At 35.2% G+C, this 20079-nt stretch overlaps 2 protein-coding genes across 25 annotated transcripts; one reads left to right on the top strand and one right to left on the bottom strand.

Moving 5' to 3' along the window:
- Nucleotides 1-8912: 8912 nt before the first annotated feature.
- Nucleotides 8913-14351, top strand: LOC110800084 (transcription initiation factor TFIID subunit 15b). 24 transcript variants are annotated; one of them, XR_008922573.1, is made up of 8 exons: nt 8913-9239; nt 9359-9485; nt 9994-10693; nt 11215-11365; nt 11446-11521; nt 12441-12643; nt 12759-12810; nt 14016-14351. XR_008922573.1 is itself a non-coding variant. In XM_056830585.1 (6 exons), the coding sequence occupies exons 1-6, from the start codon at nt 9047-9049 to the stop codon at nt 12544-12546; spliced, it is 1353 nt and encodes a 450-aa protein (XP_056686563.1). In that variant the 5' UTR covers nt 8913-9046; the 3' UTR covers nt 12547-12945. The 24 variants fall into 24 exon arrangements, 1 of the variants encoding a protein (XP_056686563.1); XR_008922572.1 differs by having other exon boundaries at nt 13986-14351; XR_008922580.1 differs by having other exon boundaries at nt 12720-12810.
- A 738-nt stretch (nt 14352-15089) lies between these two features.
- Nucleotides 15090-16126, bottom strand: LOC110800085 (uncharacterized). The gene is made up of 2 exons (XM_022005375.2): nt 15880-16126; nt 15090-15771 (listed from the first exon to the last, which is right to left on the bottom strand). The coding sequence occupies exons 1-2, from the start codon at nt 16051-16053 to the stop codon at nt 15286-15288; spliced, it is 660 nt and encodes a 219-aa protein (XP_021861067.1). The 5' UTR covers nt 16054-16126; the 3' UTR covers nt 15090-15285.
- Between the last annotated feature and the right edge of the window lie 3953 nt (nt 16127-20079).

The following is a 20079-nucleotide window of genomic DNA, read 5'->3' as shown; positions in this document are numbered from 1 at the left end:
GTATCCAAATTCTAACACATATGGTACTGCTTGGTGTTGATGAATATTATGAATAATAAAACTGCAAAAGATCCTCCATAAGTTTGAAAAATACATATGATAATGCTGATCATCCTAAAATCCAACAACACTTTTCTTTTACTTCAGCAAGCATAATCCACAGTTCATGCATAAGAAGTAGCATTGTGTAGAAAACCAATACAACTATGTTGAAAGAAAACCATACCCTTATTACAATACTTTGACCTGTACTAATGTGATGATATGAGAGACAACCAATTAAACTAGGGGTGTTCATTACCGGGTACCCGGCTTTTCGCGTACCCGAATAAGCGGGTACCCGCTTTTGCGGGTAGTTAAAAACTCGGCCCATGACCCGACCCGAAAAAATCGGGTACCCGGCTAGCGGGTACCCGATTAATCCGGGTCGGTTTATAGGGTACCCGCAAAACTTTATCATTTTTTTTCTTTAACCATTTCTTAAAAGTAGATCTATCTTATAATTCTATAATAACCAAGTAGTATGTAAGAGATTACAAATTAGTGATTATATATAACGAAAATACCAAATTACAATTACTCCTTTGTGAAACCCATGAACGCCAACAAATTCACAATAATAAAATGAAAGAAAAAATTCATTTCCTCTTTTAATTTTCAAAAAAAGTGAGAATTTAAAAGAGAATGATGTGTGAATTAGACAAACTGATAAAGTATACTTCTCATTTCTCAAAAATTAGAATAAAAGAAAACAAATCTATTTATTGATGGTAACACCGTAGCAAGCAGCTTGTATCCAATAAATATGGGGTGCAAGTAGTTCTTGGTGGCTGCGGTATGGTATTTGGGCGGCGATTTTTTGACATGTTGAGGACTCCGTATATGCTAGTCTAGTAGTGATCGAATGAGTTTATGTGGAGTATTTTGAAAAGTGAGAGTGAATTGTGAATTGTAAATTGTGTGAGAGTTGGAAGAGAGAGAAAGATAAGTTTGTGACTTTGTGCGGCTACAGACGAAAAGAAGGGAAAAGCTAAACCCTACACACTCCCCCTTCTTCTTTTAATTTTCTTTTTTTTAAAAATATGTTAACGGGTATTCGGGTACCGGACTAACTAAACAGACGGCCCATGCCCCGACCCGGATACCCGGATAATTTCCCAGGTCGGGTACCCGGCTCAATTAGTTTTTGGTTGAAAATAAAAAAAATACGACAACTGTTGTGAAATAGAGAGAAATAGAGGAAAAATTGGGAGAGAATAATTGTATGTTTTATTCCTTGAACAATAGGGTATATATACATACAATATAATAGGGTTTGCTTGGAGAACAATAAACCCTAGATCTAGAATATTCCAGATAGATACTAGGGGTATAATGGGCATCCACATAATATTTCATAACACTCCCCCTTAGATGTCCATTATTGAAGATTATGCCTCGTTAAAACCTTACTAGGAAAACCCTGTGTGATAAAAACCTAGTGAAGGAAAAAGAGTACATCGCTCTTCATAATACGCTTGAAATGTTGCCTCATTAAAAACCTTACCAGGAAAACTCAGTGGGACAAAACCTTGGTTAAGGGAAAAAAAGTGCAACGCGTATTTCTCCCCCTGATGAATACATCAATTGAGATCTTTTTGTGCAATCCATCCAATATTGTTGAGTAGCTTCTCAAATGTAGCAGCATGAAGTTCCTTGAAAATTGATTCTCCAAAGCTTAACTTGAATCTTCAATTGTTTTGAAAATAATACCTGTAAGACCATGTGCTTTTCTCTATCTCATTCGATACATTTGTTTTCGATTTTACCGTGCATGATATAATAATTCTTTAGCTTCACCTGAGATAAATACATTTTCTTGTATATGTTATTACAAGAGTTATCCATAAATATTGGACATATATACCTTCTTCTGGAGGTCATAAATTGTAGTTTTTTTTTATCAATATTGATCAAACTTTTTTTTTTGGTCATACTTTCATGGCACTACATGATAAATAACAATATCATCGTCCAACTTGGAGGTATAATATAGCTAATAATGTTATTTATGGTTCTTCTGGACCATAACATAATATCCATTGGAAGGACATTACATACCTTTATCTTATATTTTAAGATGATTCATATTTGTACAAGAATTCTTTCATGAATATATTAATATGTATATTTCAAAACTCTCAAATACTCAAACTACTGGTTGAGACGACATTCCAAAAACACTCTTTTAGAGTTTTGATAATATCTCATCAATGTTGGGATGTTTGTATGCAAAACTCAAAAGGCTAGATGTTTAAGAACATCATGAATAAGTTCTTCAGGAACTTTTCTTATTTTCATGATTCATAACATACTATTAAATCAATATTATATTCCTTTTGCAACTACTAGCCCAATGAAGCAGGAATCTCATCTTATAAATTTCAATAAAGTTGCAAATCCGTCTTACCATTATTTGGATTCATATTTCATATACGACATCATAATAGTTTTGAAACATGTTATATGAAATTATAACTAGATAATTCTATATCATACCATGATAAAATATAAAACAAACTAAATGTATGATGAATGATGTATTTACCTATTAACTACACATGTATATGAATGTAAGACTCAAATGCAAAACACTGTACAGTGTGGATATTTCAAATCCATAACTTGTTGGACTTCAGGCCCATGAGCTCATTTGATCATTATAGTTATGTCTACATCGAAACAGACATAGATTTACGATCCCCTATTCAAAATTCATTATTTCTCGCATATGCATTATATTTCGGTTCCATCATCTACCGGTATCATCAAAATTCTTCAACATATATTTTGCATGCTATTCATCAATGATATCTGAATACTTATTCAATAGGTACCATTCATTTTTTTTTCACGAGCCATCTATTATTTTTCAGATATCTATACTACTTCAAGGGTATTTCTTACACTATATAATTAATAGTGTTTTCTTTATTTTCAAATATATCATCAACTGCATTATCTTGCCTTATCTTGCCATCTTTTTCATATAATCACTATGTTGGAACAATATATATAATCTACACTTCAGGTGTATATATTTAAATAAATATTGACAAGATATATAATTCTCAACACTTAATATATGCAACGTCGAGCACTATGACTATCATATACATTTATGTCTCTAGACATTGTAAAACTTAACATAATTAAGTCATAGATATTTATGTCCAAACATACTTCGAGGACATAAAGTTGGCATGTACACTTACTCATATGGGGATCAATTTATTATTTTTCAATTTTTCCAACTTATTTTTGCTCGTCTCCCCCTAAGTTGGGAAAATATTTTCAATATGTTATGGGGCATAAAAAATTTCACCAACTAAATAATACACTTTTCGCCGTGTATTTTGATAAATATTACATACTTTGTTCTCTTCTGGAGATCAACATTGAATATGGGGAGTAGATATAATATGCAGTTGTTTTCTTCATATTTTCTCTTTTCGTGCTGACGTATGATGCCCCAATCAAGAGATTTATGATGCTTATTTATGATACTTAAATCAATCAAAACACTTGTAAACTTATTGGTGATCTTCAAGTCACCTACTACCATTCTGGTGAACTTCGGGTCACTTACTATCATGGTGAACTTTAAATCACCTATCATTATACAATTTTTCAAAATCATTAATATCTCTTGTATTTATTTTCTCAATCTATTCTTTATAACTATTCGATTGAAATACAACTCAAACTCATCATTTTGTCCTGCCTTTGAATATATACAACATACGAGGGAGTATCAGCACATAAAATTTTATTTGACAAGAATTTTCAAATTCTCATAACGGGTGTTCTTAAACCCGAATGGCCTGGATTATCACATCATGCGTATATAATATCATATAAAGTATTTCATTCGATAACTGTTGGTTATCTTCTCAAAGTGATCACTGTAATTATAAAATACTGTAATTTGAACATATTGTGATGTGATATAACGACACAAACTGGTGTCTCAATTTTAACAGCAAGACAATCTAAACAAAACTTATGGAAGATAGCTTGTACTCTTCAAGAGTATCCATTACAACTTTGGTACATATCACAAAAGTATACATCTTCAGAATATAGTATAGCACTCATGCTCATAGAGCGAGTCAATAAGACATGATTAAATATTTGTACCAAGTTTAACATATTGTATTATAATCCTGATCATATACTACTAATTTTATTATGTTGAGAGCTATCTCCCCCTTATCCTTGCATGTATATAAATTTGGTTCGGAGGGCGTGCTACAATGTCTATTAGACATATGTTTTCATTATCTTTAGACACCATGTTTATCTATAATTTATTCCCTTGTGATGAGTATTAGCAAAGCTCAACAAGATGTTTTGGTGTAATGGGCCCAACTTTTATTTAATATTTTCTCCGCAACCAACCAAAAATATAAAGTTTGAGTTTTCTCATCTTTAACTTTTACCTGATTTTCATCATTTACAATCTCACTTCTGGTGTAGTTTGAAATTGCATTCATACTCATTTATTCCGCCATGATTATACTATGTTTTACTTTCACATCCTCGATCATGATTATTGACATTATCTTCACTATCTTTAGTTATACAATTTCTCATTCATTTCTGGGAATGGTTTACCTAATTGAACGTGATCATAATACTTTTCTTTAGGATTTCGTTATTTGTCTCATCCACCAAAAAGACAATATATAACTATTTAAAAACACTCTTAAATCTCCCTCAAAAATATCGTGTCTTCAGGACGACACTAGTTTCATGAAAGAAATGTATGGTATCTTGACAACAAGATTTAGAAACTATTATAGTTTCCTAGGTTTTATTTTCTTGTACTTCTCCAAAAGGTCTGCGGGCCTTTAATGGTCAAATGTCCAGACTTAAGTCGTGAACCTATTTCAACTTGTAAACAACAATCAAGGGTATATTTACATTTCAACATATAACACCCTTGATAAAGAATTTTCTTCAGGGAAAAACAAGACCACATATTTAAGTTCTTCAACATTATCTAGTAAACTCTATTATAAATTCTACTTGTTTTAGTAGACCAATGGCCTTTTTCTCCGTTGCGGTAATGTACATTGGTCACATATCATTTTTATATTTCTCTTGTTTGTTACCATCTTTGTCCCACTTCTGGTGGGGATATGAGTTATTTAAAGAACCGCCTCGGTCTCGAACTCGACCATATTCATATCCACGCCCACGTCCATGACCATGTCTTCGTCCACTTTTGTTGTGTGGCATTTTCTTTCCCATTATGGGATGTCACATCGCTTCAGGGAATGGAGCAGGACCAGTTGGACGTGATTCTTAATTTTTCATCAATAACTCGTAATTTTTTTGTTTCAGCCACAAGGAGACAAGATATAAGTTCAAAATATTTCTTTAATCCCTTTTCACGGTGTTGTGTCTGCAGGACAATATTATTTGAGTGCAAGGTAGGATAGGTTTTCTCCATCATTTTTGCATCAATGATTTTCTCTCCACATAAATTCAACTGTGAAGTAATTCTGAACATAACTGAGTTATATTCAGTTACAGACTTGAAGTCTTGTAGTCTTAAATTTAATCAATCATATCGAACTACAGGTAATGTTACAGTATTCTGGTGGTCATACCTCTCGTTAAGATTATTACAAAGGACTTGTGGATCTTTTACAGTCAACTACTCAATCTTTAGACCCTAATGGAGGTGATGGCGAAAAATTATCATAGTCTTAACTTTGTTTTGACTTGTTGCTTTATTTCCTTCCTTGATGGTATCACCAAGGTCTTTTGCATCTAGGTGAATTTCAGCATCTAACACTCAAGACAAATAGTTCTTTCCCATCAAGACAAATAATATCAAGGGCCCCAAAATCAAGTTTTGTAAGATTCGACATAGTTCACACTACAATTGAATATTGCAAATTAGAGCTTAGATAATAAACATATATTCCCATATCAAGTTGTGATTCAATACCGTAATTTAAAAGATCGAATTTATACACATAAATTATTTAAGTTAGTGACTACAAAAGGAATGTAATTCGAAACATAATTAACTATAATAACGGATTAATATTTCGGAAAAATTAAAATTTCGGCGGACCAATTTCTTAGCCCATCAAGCAAAACACTAAGAGTTAAAACAAATCAATCACTGTACAATAATAATAAGATATGCAAAGAAAGCAAGTGATTGTGACTAATTCATACGCAACAATTGATTGTACTCCCTCTGTCCCTTAATACTCGCACCGTTTTGACTTTTTGCACTATTCACATAATTCACTTTGACCTTATTTTATTTTAGTATATGAAAATAAATGTTAGTGTATAATATATTGTTGGCTTCATCTTAATATATATTTTCAAAATATTAACATTTTATAAGTTTTTATAATATGTAGTTAAAGATATTGGTGGTCAAAGTTGTGAATTGGCATGCGAGTATTAAGGGACAGAGGGAGTAATTAAGCATACGAAGCAACTGATGGCATAATTCATTTTCATATGCAAAACCAAAAAGTAAATGCATAAACTCCAATCAACAATTGATTGTAATTAAAGCATACAAAGCAACTGATAGCAACCAAACTAATCGCATAAAATAAATAGCCAATCTACATATAAAAACCAAAAAGTATCGCATAAATTCCAATCATCGTGTGTCCGCATATAATACTCCAATCAATATAAGCCGCAAAAATACTAACAAATTTTCAATCGCATATATAATCGCAGGTACACTATATCAATCTTTAATTTTCAATAATAAGATTAGTAAGTATAATAATATTTACCTTAAAGATGGATGCCTTCCTTTGTTTCTCGTCTGCTCAGTCGTCTAGGGTTTGGTGCTGATAACGTGTTGTGAAATAGAGAGAAAGAGAGGAGAAATTGGGAGAGAATAATTGTATGTTTTATTCCTTGAACAAAAGGGTTTATATACATACAATATAATAGGGTTTGCTTGGAGAACAATAAACCCTAGATCTAGAATATTCCAGATAGATACTAGGGGTATAATGGACATCCACATAATATTTCATAACAACAACAGTGTTATTAATATTGTTTTTATTTAGGATTTTTTTTCACCTTATATGTCTTTGTTACTTTCATAATTCATTTCAAATGATACTCAGTGCACAAAATTAGATGTTCCATGTTACAAATAAGCGTGATTGTTGACGGTTAGTATGCGATTATCTTATATTAAGTAATTTTATGCCATAAAACATGAACCAATGCTGATTCATCACTCGATCACAGAAGGAAGTTTTCTACGATTACTTGTGATTATGACTCCGAATACTTGTCACGGTTAGTACTATTCACAGTCACAAATTTTCTTCGACTCAGATTAACCGACATAAATGGACTAAATGAATGTTGATCTCAAACATCTCCTTAAGTTGAATTAGAGGTATAATATAGACTAACTGGTATACTGAACTACATAGTACATGTTTTTTTTTTTAAATTTACCCCTCAAATAATGGAGTCCATGAATGAGGGACAACACTTTTTGAACCCGAATGAGAACCAAAATTACTCACAAACAACAATCTCATGACCAACAAATGAATGATAACCCAAACTCAAATCACATTGTCGCCTGCTCGATCAACTTCTTCAAATGTAATTCATGAAATATTCATAATTCACATGAAAATTATTTGTAATACCATGCTTCAATCAAACGGGAAAAATACGTTGAGTAATTAAATTGAGAAAAAGAAGGGTGTTGCACCCCCTTTGAATGCGACATCTTGTAACAATTATAGAATTCAATCAGGTAGAGGAAATCAGCACAATAACAAACAATATTAAGATCAATATGATAATCAAATTAATACTCATATAGAAACCCCTGATATTTACGTGAAGAAAATTGTGTTTGGATGTGAATATCATGCTCAAGTTCAAGGGCAACCTATCTTAATGAGAAAGGATACCTGGTCAAATTGTCGCAAAGTAACAATAAATTTCAGGATCAACAAATTATTGTAGATGGAGAATAAAACAGATTGCACTTCTTGGCATTTAAAGGGATAATAACGATAAATGAATAATTCAAATTTCATTACTATTCAATGGCGCTTTAATGTGACCCGATTCATTTCTATTCATTTGTGCTTTAATGTGACCCGATTAAATTTGGGACGAAGGTGAAATTCATAAGATACTGAACTCATTGCTTAAATTTCAATTCAATTGCACTAATTTGATTCAAAGGTTAAACAGTAAAATGAACTTAATGGGGAATGAATAAATGATTTATTATTGTGAAGGTTTTAGGAAGGGGAAAGGTGAAGGGACTGAGAAGGTAGAAAGGCGGAAGGTAGAGGATGAAGTGTGGAAATGTGGTGGCGTGGTGTTATACAACTTTTCATTACTTTGGTTATTTTCTTTTTAGTTAACTTTCAATATTGATTAATGAAATTGACACATGGCATCAAAGATAAACTTACATAAAAGAACCACGTGGCAATAGGGGGAAATAGGTTTTCCTTTTTAAATACTAGGTATTGACTAGGTATTGATTGATTTTCTATATATTGTACCTTCGAACTATCAATTAAAACGCATATGGTTTCTATGTCCTGTTACAGGTAAATCCAACATCTAACTTTAACATATCATTTCTAGCATTTATCATAAATTGTAAGTTCCTGTCTTTTAAGTAACATTTTTACAAAGATAATTTTTATACCTTGGGGGATCGTGCGCGCTCCAACGACTAGTAATTGGAAAAAACTAGGGATGTATTTGTGGACACAAGGCGATTGGGATGAAAAGGACCAAAATATCTATTCGTGGTTAGTTCTAGGCTTAAACTGGAGTAGAAACTAGAAAGGTTTAAAAGCTTTAAACCCAAAAATTGCTGACTGGACGTCTTTTATCTTTCTCTCTTACCCTAGAATTGCTTACCCTCCCCCCAACCTATTTTCTCTCTCTACTCTCCCTTATTTTCTCTCTCTAATTTCCCGTTTTAGAAAACCCTAGATCTCGCCTCACGATGTACGGCGGTGGCGGTGAATCCAATCCTCCTCCCTCAGGTGGAGGCTACGGAGGTGGTTATGGAGGAGGCGGATATGGAAGTGGAGGCGGCGGAAGCTATGGAGGCGGTGGTGGCCGAGGCGGCGGGGGTGGAGGAGGTTATGGTGGCGGTAGCAGAGGTGGCGGATATGGCGGTAATTCTGACAGTCGAGGTTTAGACCTTTGTCACTCTCTTTTTCTTTTTATTTTATTTTATTGATTGGACTTGTGAATTTGTCCGGGTTAATGTTCTTCCTGTCCCTTATTGTATAAATTTATCTATTGTTTGAAGGCGGTGGATATCAAGGAGGAGGTGATCGTGGAGGCCGTGGCGGGGGAAGAGGAGGAGGTGGCAGAGATGGAGGCGGCGGCCGTGGAGGAAGTGGAAGAGACGGCGATTGGCCTTGCCCTAATCCAGGGTAAATATTTCTCCGTAATTGCCACATGATAGCCTTGTTGTGCGTTAGTTATTAATGTTTCAAGTAGTTCATTGAAAATCTAGTTATTGAACCTGATACTCTGCTTATTATTTGTATTGGCACCGTAGTTTGATCTTTATTTCACAACAATTTAATGTTTTGTGATACAAGTAGAGATATTTTGTGTATTTGTCCAATATTTGATCTTTCTCTTTTATAATTCCATGCTTTAGTATTCCAAGCTGTTGATGAGTTATCTTGCTTGCAATTGAATTTGGTACATATTTGGATCCTTTTTCTTTTGTGATGTGACTGGAGGGGTGGCCGGGTGGAAAGTATTGAACATTTGGGTACTATTTGGTATTTTTGATTCTTGTTGAAGGTGGATTGTTTTTCTTGTGCTGCATTTATTTCGCTAGATTGATCCGAAGTTTCGATAATTGTTCTTCAAATTTGAAGTATTTTTCAAGGTATAGGTTTAGCAATTGAAACTGTAAACTTTGTGTAGTTGCGGAAACTTGAACTTTGCGAGAAGAACATCTTGTAACAAATGTGGGGAACCTGCTCCTGCGGGCGGTGGTGGAGGTGGAGGTGGAGGTGGTGACCGCAGAGGCGGAGGTGGAGAAGGTGGCTATAGTAGAGGAGGCAGTGGAGGATATGGAGGTGATAGAGGGGATAGGGGTAGGGATAACAATTATGATGGTGGAAGAGGAGGTAGCAGAGGTGGTTCTTATGGTGATGGTCAGGGTAGAAATGATGGAGGATATGGCCAGGCTCCTCCACCTGCAACTTCTTATGGTGGAGCTGTGCCAAGCCCTTATGGAGCAAACCCTGCATATGGGAATGACTCTGCTGTCCCGCCACCAACAAGCTATACTGGTGGGCCTGGATCTTATCCTCCATCATATGGAGGACCTGCCGGTTCTGGCCGCGGCGGTCCACCTAGTGGTGGGTATGGTGGTGATGCTTCTGGAGATTATCGCGGTGCTGGACGCGGTGGTCCACCTAGTGGTGGGTATGGCGGTGGTCAAAGGCAGCCGAGTGGTGGTTATGGTGGCGATGCTCCAACATCTGCTGAACCTGCAAAAGTGAAACAATGTGATGAAAACTGCGGAGATTCTTGTGACAACTCTAGGATTTATATCTCAAATTTGCCACCAGATGTTGCTGTTGAAGAACTCAGAGAACTTTTTGGAAGCATTGGAACTGTAAGATTTATTTCTTTTCTTCTCTTGTATTTAAACTTTCAACTTTCATGTGCGTCTTACTTTTATCCTGTTTTTTATTTTTGGTGTTTGCCTATTCTGCTATATGATGGAATGTCAACAGTTCTTAATCCCCATTTTTCTGCTACGTTTTATCAGACTCTCAGATGATTGCTTTTCTTGACGGGGTTGTTTCTTAGCTCGCTGTTGTGTTGAATGATGGCCAGATGGCCACTAGAATGGGAGATGGTTATAATTTACGGAATAGTGTGTGTTGTCTTCGCTGGACACCTTTGTTTATATTTCCTTTCTAGATTTAACGGAGTCACTGGTAATCTATTGGAGACCAGAATAATGCATCAAATAGAACTCTGCAAATTTGATGACCATAGTTTTCCCCACTCTGGTTTGGATTTCATATTTCTATGTAAATGTAAAAATTTGGGTGAAAAGTAGCCTGGAACATCACGAGCATGATATATCCAATGTTGAGTTTAGTAGTTTAACATTCATTTTCTACCCAGGTCGCAAGAATCAAGCAAAAGAGGGGATACAAGGATCAGTGGCCTTACAGTATAAAACTATACACAGATGACAGTGGAAAGAACAAGGGTGATGGTGTTCTGTCATACGAGGACCCATCAGCAGCTCATTCTGCCGGGGGCTTTTTTAATGGTATGTTGGAAGCAAATGTTTCATTTATTCCATTTCTGACTTTGATTTTTTAGATTCTTGATGTTGTTCTTTTGATACAGGTCACGATATCAGAGGATACAAGATTAATGTTTCCATGGCAGAGAAGTCTGCCCCAAGGGCACCTCAATCTTTTGGGTATGGCCTTGCAAATATTATCATGACTTTGATTGGTCTGGACTTTCTTTTCCTTGTTGCCAACTTGCCATTGGGTTTTCTTATTTAACATGGGGTGGAATTGAGGTTCTTGCTTAACCATGAACTTAATACCAAGTCCTACTTACTTCCTCCAATTTTTTTTATAATTGCACCATCTGAGATTTTGCGCTTGCCAATGCACTATTTTAACCACTCATATCTCATTATATATTTGAAAAAAATATCAAAATTTGATATTTTGGAAGTATATTTTGAGATGAATCTAACAAGATCCCATATGAATATATTTTTTCTTACATATAAATCACAAAAATAACTATATAAGAATATGAGAATAGTGCTAAAACCCAAATGGTGCAATTATTAAGAAATGGAGGAAGTATATTTTTGCATGTGGTGTGTTCTGATGTGTCATCCTTGGACTTGTTCCTTGGATTTCACACAAGTCCTTGGATTTCACTGTGTTGTGTTGGTGTCTGTATGCTTTTGCTACTTTTGGGAGCCTCGTCGTACTGGAAATTTTTTGGATGTGGGAATGCTCGATGTTTCACCTTTAACATAGTATACTCCTATTTTAATTTTGGAGTGATATGGTTTTCAGTTTGAAATTCTTGTTTTTATTTTTATTTTTATTTTTGCTAAATACGTTGTTTTTCTTGCTGCATCTTTCCTGGCATGTGCTGTGTTATTCACTCAGTTAAAGGGAGTTACAGATAAAGTACTTATTACATGGTCTTATTTAGTGTATGCTGCAAGCTCTGGGGGCCTGGATAATTTTTTTGATTGTCTGATCAGTTATTGTTTTTCTTGTTAATGTATGTGTTCTCTTGATACTGTTGTCTTCATATGCTCTAAATTGCTATCCTTATTGTTCCTTTTTCTTTTTTTGGTATTATAGAGGCGGAGGTAGAGGTGGTTATGGGGGTGGAGATCGTCGAAGAGACTATGGAGGTTCTGGTCCAGATAGGCATTCTCATGGTGGAAATCGTTCCCGTCCATACTGAGAATTTGCGTGGCATATAATGTACTAAGAAAATATGTTATCTTGAGGAATTTTATTGTAGTCTCGCTGCGGGGTTGTTCCCAAAAGGAGATAAAGAGGTAGGTTGTTCGCTTACTTTGAGCAATGCCCCTTTACTCCTTTAGTAGTTAACTTCGAGGGGTTTCTTTTTCCTAGGGTTTGGATTGATTTGAACTGTGTGACTGTCTTTTATAGAGGCAAGTGGATAAATCTCCAAAATTGCTGCTAAGATAGTTGAACATTTCAGGTGAGTGCTGCTCTATTAAGACTGTAATTTTGTTTAGAAAATTTAACTAGTGGTCTTTTCTTTCATCTTACTTAGCCGTATTGTCAAGATTTTAGCTTGCATTTATGAGTCAAATCAAGATTTGGAAGCTGATCATTGATTCTGCTTGGGCTTTTTTTGGTATCAATGCTGATTTTGTTTTGCTGGAAACTAATTTCACATCATTGATTCTGAGGATTGGATGCCTAGCATGTTTTAGATCAAGATCTTGCAGATAACGATTGAATTTGGGAAAAAAATGAACTGAAACTTACAGTGAGATTCAGTAGGCTCTTGAATTGTTTCAGTTTTGAGTTGAAAATGGAACCAACTCAGAGTTCAGCCTCCAAAAAGATGATGGCCATATTTGATTCTTCATTCTTGATCTTTTTTTTCTTTTTTCTTTTTTCTTTTTCCTGTTGAATTCTTGATCTCTTTATTGTACCAGTATTGTTGATGTTGGTGCTTTATATTACTTCGTAGATAGCCTTAGTGGCTTAGTTATACCTCTCTGTCAAAGTTGTGTTTAGTTTTAAGTGCTATACTTAGAAATTGATAATCGCAAATTGATATTCATATTAAATGAATCTGGCGCAAAGCGTACAAAGATAATTGGAGTTATGGGCCTGAAGACTTGACAGGTCAAATGCAGTCTCGGTTTGGAGTCAGCTTGATCATCTCTTGCTGCTTGCAGTGTAGTGACTTTGATTGCCATGCTTTCTAGTGTAATCGGCTTTAACGTACGAGGAGACTGGTTTTGAAGTTTGCTAAAGATTAACTGTAGAACTTTGTTATTAAATCATTGTATTGGCTAACCTTTTGCTTGCCTTTCATATCTCATTGGTCTTCCTCAAGCACTATGCAGTTTTATCACTTCATGTAAACTAAATGAACTGGGTAACAAATCACACATCAGGTAGTGCTGTAATTTAGTTGTTTGAATCTATTGTCACTATGAAGTGATCCGGCCAAGTATTTAGTAACATACTAACATTATGTGAAACAGAAAAATTAGTTTTAATTGGAAATGTTAAGTTGGATCTATAAAAGTTGGATGTAATTGTTAAACTTTGTTACCCAACAAAATTAAAACACAACCACCTCCTTTTTCACATTGGTGTACTGTGGTTTGCTGTTTATCTTTTTTGGTGAAAAAGGAACTCTAATTAATTAGCAATGGGCCGCAGCAAGGATGAGCAGCGATGTTCGGGATAAAGTCATCAGGACATGCCCCTGGAAATCAAAAGAAATAGTAGCAGCGTCATCTAGTAGCAATTTAATACAATCCGGGGGATGGGGTATTCAAAGTACACGGATTGTTGATCAAATTAACTTCCTTTCTTGCTCCTTTTGCCATTGCATCTGTCACTTTGTTGGTAGATCTTCCTTCAAAAATCAATGGGGTTTGCTGTTTGTGTAACAAAAAGTACGAGAGAATGTAATAAATGGAGGGTTAAGTAGAAAATCATATCCTTCAAAACAATTACTCAAGTTTGGTCATTTCGGGTCTCGGTTCAAGAACACGTCGTGTTGTGTCAGGTCATTTTATCACCTAGGTTTAAGTTGATTTGTTTTCTGTAAGGATGTGTTTCCATATCGGTACAAGTTGGGTTCGGATCGAGTCGTATTCAGGTAGGGTTCAATTTTATGTCCGTGTCTTATCGAGTTGGGTTAAGCTAGTATTGTAGCAGGTAATTTCGGATTCTAGTCAAGTTGGATTGGATAATTAACGGGTCGACTGAAAATCAATTCACTCTGACATGGATCAAGATTCCGATAATTATTGGGTATGGTTAAGTTTTAACCCTAAATTTATTTAGCTAGCCAGAAAAGATGCACACAAAAATAATATCTTCATACAGTTATTCCGGCATTGCTCAAGGGTGTTCTCAATCTAATTTTTCGTTGTACACCGAAGAATTGGAGTCGTGTATCTCTGGGGTTGGTTGCTACGAGTCCACATGTATTGAGCAAGGCAAATTCGACTTTAGAGCAGTGAATAAGTGATTGATATTACGCCACGAGGTTGTTACAGATAAAGTCGTTCTAATTAATATTGTTATTAGTCATAGTTCCTAAAAAAAACATCCTTAGTTAGAAGTTTCATGTCCCACATATATGTTGCAAATTTGTTATACCAAAGTTGTGGTATAAAGTGTTTCAATTTACATGATGTATTAAGTCGATTTTCTATATGATGGTCGTGTTTTGCATTTGTTGTTTCTGTTTTTGTTGATTAGATTTGCTTCCTTGTCATGCAATTTGGAACTTGAGAAGCATTAGATTGAACTTTAAACGTACATGAAAACTAAAGTACGATGAGATAACAAGTGGTTTTACTATCAGTTGCCTCGGACGCTGCCTCAGTTACCATTTCTCAAGTTTATTAACTAAGATTAGATTCACTGCAAATACAAATTTGCAGGCTTACAATAATACCAGCAGTGTGTGTGATAATCAAATCGCCTTGACGGTTTTAGGAAAGGTTTTACACCATGACCAAGATTCTGATGGAGATTTTGGCAAAGGTGGAAGCAACAATGTCTTTCGGCAGAGTCCGAATGGCCAACCCTCACAATGACAGACTTCCTGGATGATTGAACGCCTCTTGACTTCAGAACTATCCAAAGTTTCGAAAACCCACCACCTACTTTCATCTAAATCTGGGTCTGAGCAGCATGAGAAATAAGCTTCACTATCATCAGCTGTTGCAATGTATGTGGAGAAATGGGTTTTGACAGATGCAAAGTCATCCACTTCTTCACTTCCTTTACTGTTATCCTGCTTCTGTGTAGAATTGTCATCATATGCCTGTTGTTTCGCTTTACTTACAAAGAGCACTCCTGATGTTGGATGAACAACGAACGAGTAGTTATGGTTTACCATGCTTACTTTTCTTAACTTGGCCTCCATTGCACGGTTACGGATCATTGATACCAATACCTGCACACAATTAAAACACTGAATAAAAACACAAAACAAAACCAGTAACTGGGAATAACAATGACATTTGCTGAATGAAAATATAGGAATAGTGCAGCTACTATGTACATCCTGCACATCGTTGAAATCAGTGATGGGAGTCTCTTCTTCTTCTTCTTCTTCTACACCGGAGCACGATAGATATCCACGGTGGCAAGTACGGCAACTAGAAAACGGGTCCTTTAACACCGAACAGAGGAATCTGCATCTCTTAGCAGAATTCGATAGGCAAAATACTGCCATTTCTTTCTTCTGAGGATGAGGCAATTGGGTCGAGGAGCGAAAATCTAGATGCTCAGCTGAGGTTCATGAGTCAGTTTAATATAAACCATCTCCTAAATGCTGAAATGTAACTCTTAGTCTTACTCAGAAGTCAGAATCCCCTTAATGTTCAATCCTTTGGTGTAAAGACAAAGTATTAATGAAAAGGATTGATTTATAACTCTAAATAGTTCACCTCAAACTTTTACTTACCATTAATGTTTATTTAACAGCTGAAATTTGCAAAAAGCCTTGTACGTTTATTTCTTAGGACAGTTACTTTAAGTTGGATTGTGTATGTGTATTCATCTCTCTAATCTTCAAGGTAAAGTTAAATGTTACAATAAGACAAGGTACCTAACAGTCTATTTGTATTTTGTTAGGTTTTCTGTGAGTGTTACAGGTACTCCATTTATGTAAAGTCATTTAGAATCAAAGATAATCACTAAGACATTACCATTACAACAACCCACATAAATTTTGTTTTGACAATGACTTACCACTGCAACAACCAGATAATGGGAAAATTGACTGAAACTTGTATCAAAGGGTAAACTGAATCTTTTAGGAGAATTATTTGTTACTCGAATCTTCGACTCTACTATATGGGTATGGTCACTTGACACTTGGCTGCTATGTTACTCTGATTCTTCATTTGACATCAAGTATCCGTGTCTGATCCTCAACATTCACAACATGGGTATGGATACTCCGACATTTCATTTTGGACTAAAATATGGAAATTTATACAATTTAGCCTAGTCGGACACTTGGACACATACCCGTGTCCGACACGGCGACACTAGTATCCGAGTCCGAGTAAAATAGCTTTGGTCAAGTTAGTCGATTGTGACGCTTGGACACGTACTAGTTTCTAACATCAATAGCTGAATCCGAGTAACCTAGGTTGCACATACAATGTTCACAAGGCTCAAACGAGCTAGGTCAACTTTCTTGCCAAAACTTGTATAAATCTAAGACTTATCAGTTATCAGGCTTTTGCGCCTTGCATACAGACCTATGAGCTCCCATAAAAAGAACGAAAGCAGAAAAAGAAAGCTTTATTACTAATACAATTCATTGAACGAAATTGTTTGTCACTATTTTTTAACGTTTATATTATCATAATATCATCTACTATAGGAAATTAGTTATTACATATTTCTACACTAGTCTTATATGTACGCGATGTGTGCGAATATAGAAAAGCAAATTTGATCTCCTCAAGGAAACATACTGTAAAACCAAGATCAAATCAATCAATATTAACAAATAACACAAAAATTTCATAATTCTTTTGTTTTATCTTAAAAGAATTTTGAAAGGGAAAAATACATCATCTAAGTAATACGTGAAGAACCATCCGTGAACTTAAAAACATAACAATTTTATGACACAATTTTAGGATATTTTGCCGAAATAAAACAAAGAATGCTCTTAATAATAAATGAAGAACAAATTAATTGAGGATTAAGAGAAAAGAAGCGATAATTCACTCCCACGTCCACCAATAATTCTTTTTCCAACATGCCTATAAGTTGAAAAGCACTCCGTACTCCATATTCACCTGAAAGTTTATTAGAAACCAAATCAAACATAAAGTCAACATGCTAGTCATTGAAGAATTATAAGTGCAAGTATTGCATTAATTTTAAAAATTATCCACATACCAAAAAAAATTTAGTTTAGGAATACATAGACTAAATCAAGCGTCAATTAGTGGTGTCCGCTGGATTTCGCTTAAAATCATTACTATCAAGCTAAGCATCAATCAAACAAAAAGCAAATATTGCGGAAATAACGTACATCAACGAAGAAACATTTGTCAGACGTAGGTGCTAGCTTTTACGAAATTAATCGCTTGACATATATTTCGCAACCCCAAATATTAAGAAAAGATAACTTTGGTAGTTTTCCAGTTCATAATTGATATGGAGTCTTTTCAACAGCTTTAGACGGAGCATGATTCAATGTGAATGCTGCAGTTTGCAACACATGTCCCTAAAATTGTAAAAGAAGTTCGACTTAACCCATCATTGACCTAACCATATCGAGTAAGGTCATGTTTCTGCGTTCCGACACACCATTATATTGGGGTGTCCCTAGAGATGTCAATTTTGAAAGAATACTGCATTCTTTAAAATGGTCATCAAACTCATGGCCAAGATACTCACCTCCTCGATCCGATCTTAGAGCTTTGATCTTTTTTCCAAGTTTATTCTCGATCAACTTCATTATGAAATTATCTGAATTTCTCAAACGACTCAGACTTGTGTATTATTAGGTAGACATAGCCATATCTACTGGAATCGTCCATGAACGTTACGAAGTAAGTTGAAATCACCTCTAGCTTTCGAACTCTTAGGCCCATACACGTCTGCATGTATTACCCGTAGTAATTCGCTTTCTCCCAACTTTGAGAAAGGTTTAATTTGTTATTTTTCTAAGTAAACATGATTCGCATTGATCAATCTTCTCCAAGTCAAAGAACTCCCTTATTTGAAGTCGTTCTATGCGTTTTATGTTTATATGGCCTAATCAACAATTAATGCCACATATAATAGCCTTTTTGGTATTTATGTTAAAGATTCTTTTGTTCATATCTAGAACATAAATACCATTTTCTTCTTGTGCTGAACCATAAAACATGCCATTGTCTTTAAACTAAAAACTAAAACCTTTAGAATCCAAACTTGAAACGGAAAATATGTTTCTGGTGATACTAGGAATGTAGTAACAATTTTCTAGTTCCAAAACAAAACCACTAAGAAAATATATAAAATAAGATCCTACGGCTAACGTAGGAATCCTTGCTCCATTTCCCACGCGCAGATCCATCTCGCCTTTATCCAATTTTCTACTTCTCCTTAGTCCATGTGGATTGAAACATAAGTGTGATCCATAACTAGTATCCAATACCCAAGAAGTAGAATTAGCAAGATTACAATGTATAACATACATACCTGGAGTAGAAACAGCGTTTTCTCTCTTTTCATATTCCTTTCTCTTCAAGAAATCCCTCGTCCAATGCCCCTTCTTCTTGCAGTATAAGCATTCAGAGTCGTTGGGAGTACGAGTCGCCTTTTTCTGTTTACCAGAATTGGTGTCGTTGGACTTGGGTGAGGGTGTAGCCCAACCCTTCCCTTTCTTGCCCTTTCCATTGGCCAATTTCTTGAATCCTTTGCCCTTACACACCATAAGCATATCTTGCTTATTCTCTTGCTTAAACTGTTTTCAGCTGTTTTCAGCATAACGTGAAGCTTAGTAAGTGTTTTCTGCATATTGTTCATGTTGTAGTTCAACTTGAACTGATCATATCCACTATAGAGTGAATGGAGAATGATGTCTATGGCCATCTCACTGGAGAGATCAACATCTAAAGCTCTCATGTTCTCAAACAATCCAATCATCTTAAGAACATGCGCGCTTACTGGTTCTCCTTTCTTGAACTTAGTCTCAAGGATCAACCGTTGGGTTTCGAATATTTCGATTCTAGCCTAGTCCTGAAACATGTATTTCAACATGGAGATTTTATGATAAGCATCCGAGTTTATGAACGTTTTCTGAAGTTCAGGAGTCATGGATGCAAGCATCACACATTTGACATGCATCCCTGTTGGCCTTAATCCAACGATTAAGGGCAGCTTGAGTTACCTCTGGCCCAGCCTGTTCTGGTAACTCTTCCTCGAGGACATACTCTTTCTCCTCGTTCATTAGAGAACTATTTGCAAGTTCTTTTGGAATCGAGGAACTTGTTTCCATTCAACTTCTCCTTATCGAGAATTGAATGCGGATTGAAGTTATTGTTATTGTTGTTGGCCATGGATTACTACAATTGAAAAGATAATGCAATAAATAACCGTTAATAACTTTTAATAAATTGAAATAAAAGCAATCAAGCAATCATTAAAGCTATTATAAATATTTCATTCATGCATAAATACATAGTCCTCCAAGACCCTATAAGGCTCTAATTCTTAAGCATGCTTTGGCTTGGCTTTACACTTT

The sequence above is a fragment of the Spinacia oleracea genome, chromosome 6 (genome assembly GCF_020520425.1).
Source record: "Spinacia oleracea cultivar Varoflay chromosome 6, BTI_SOV_V1, whole genome shotgun sequence".
Taxonomy (NCBI): Eukaryota; Viridiplantae; Streptophyta; class Magnoliopsida; order Caryophyllales; family Amaranthaceae; genus Spinacia; species Spinacia oleracea.
The sequence above is the reverse complement of the archived record's forward strand: the minus strand, read 5'-3'. Positions and strand labels throughout refer to the sequence as shown.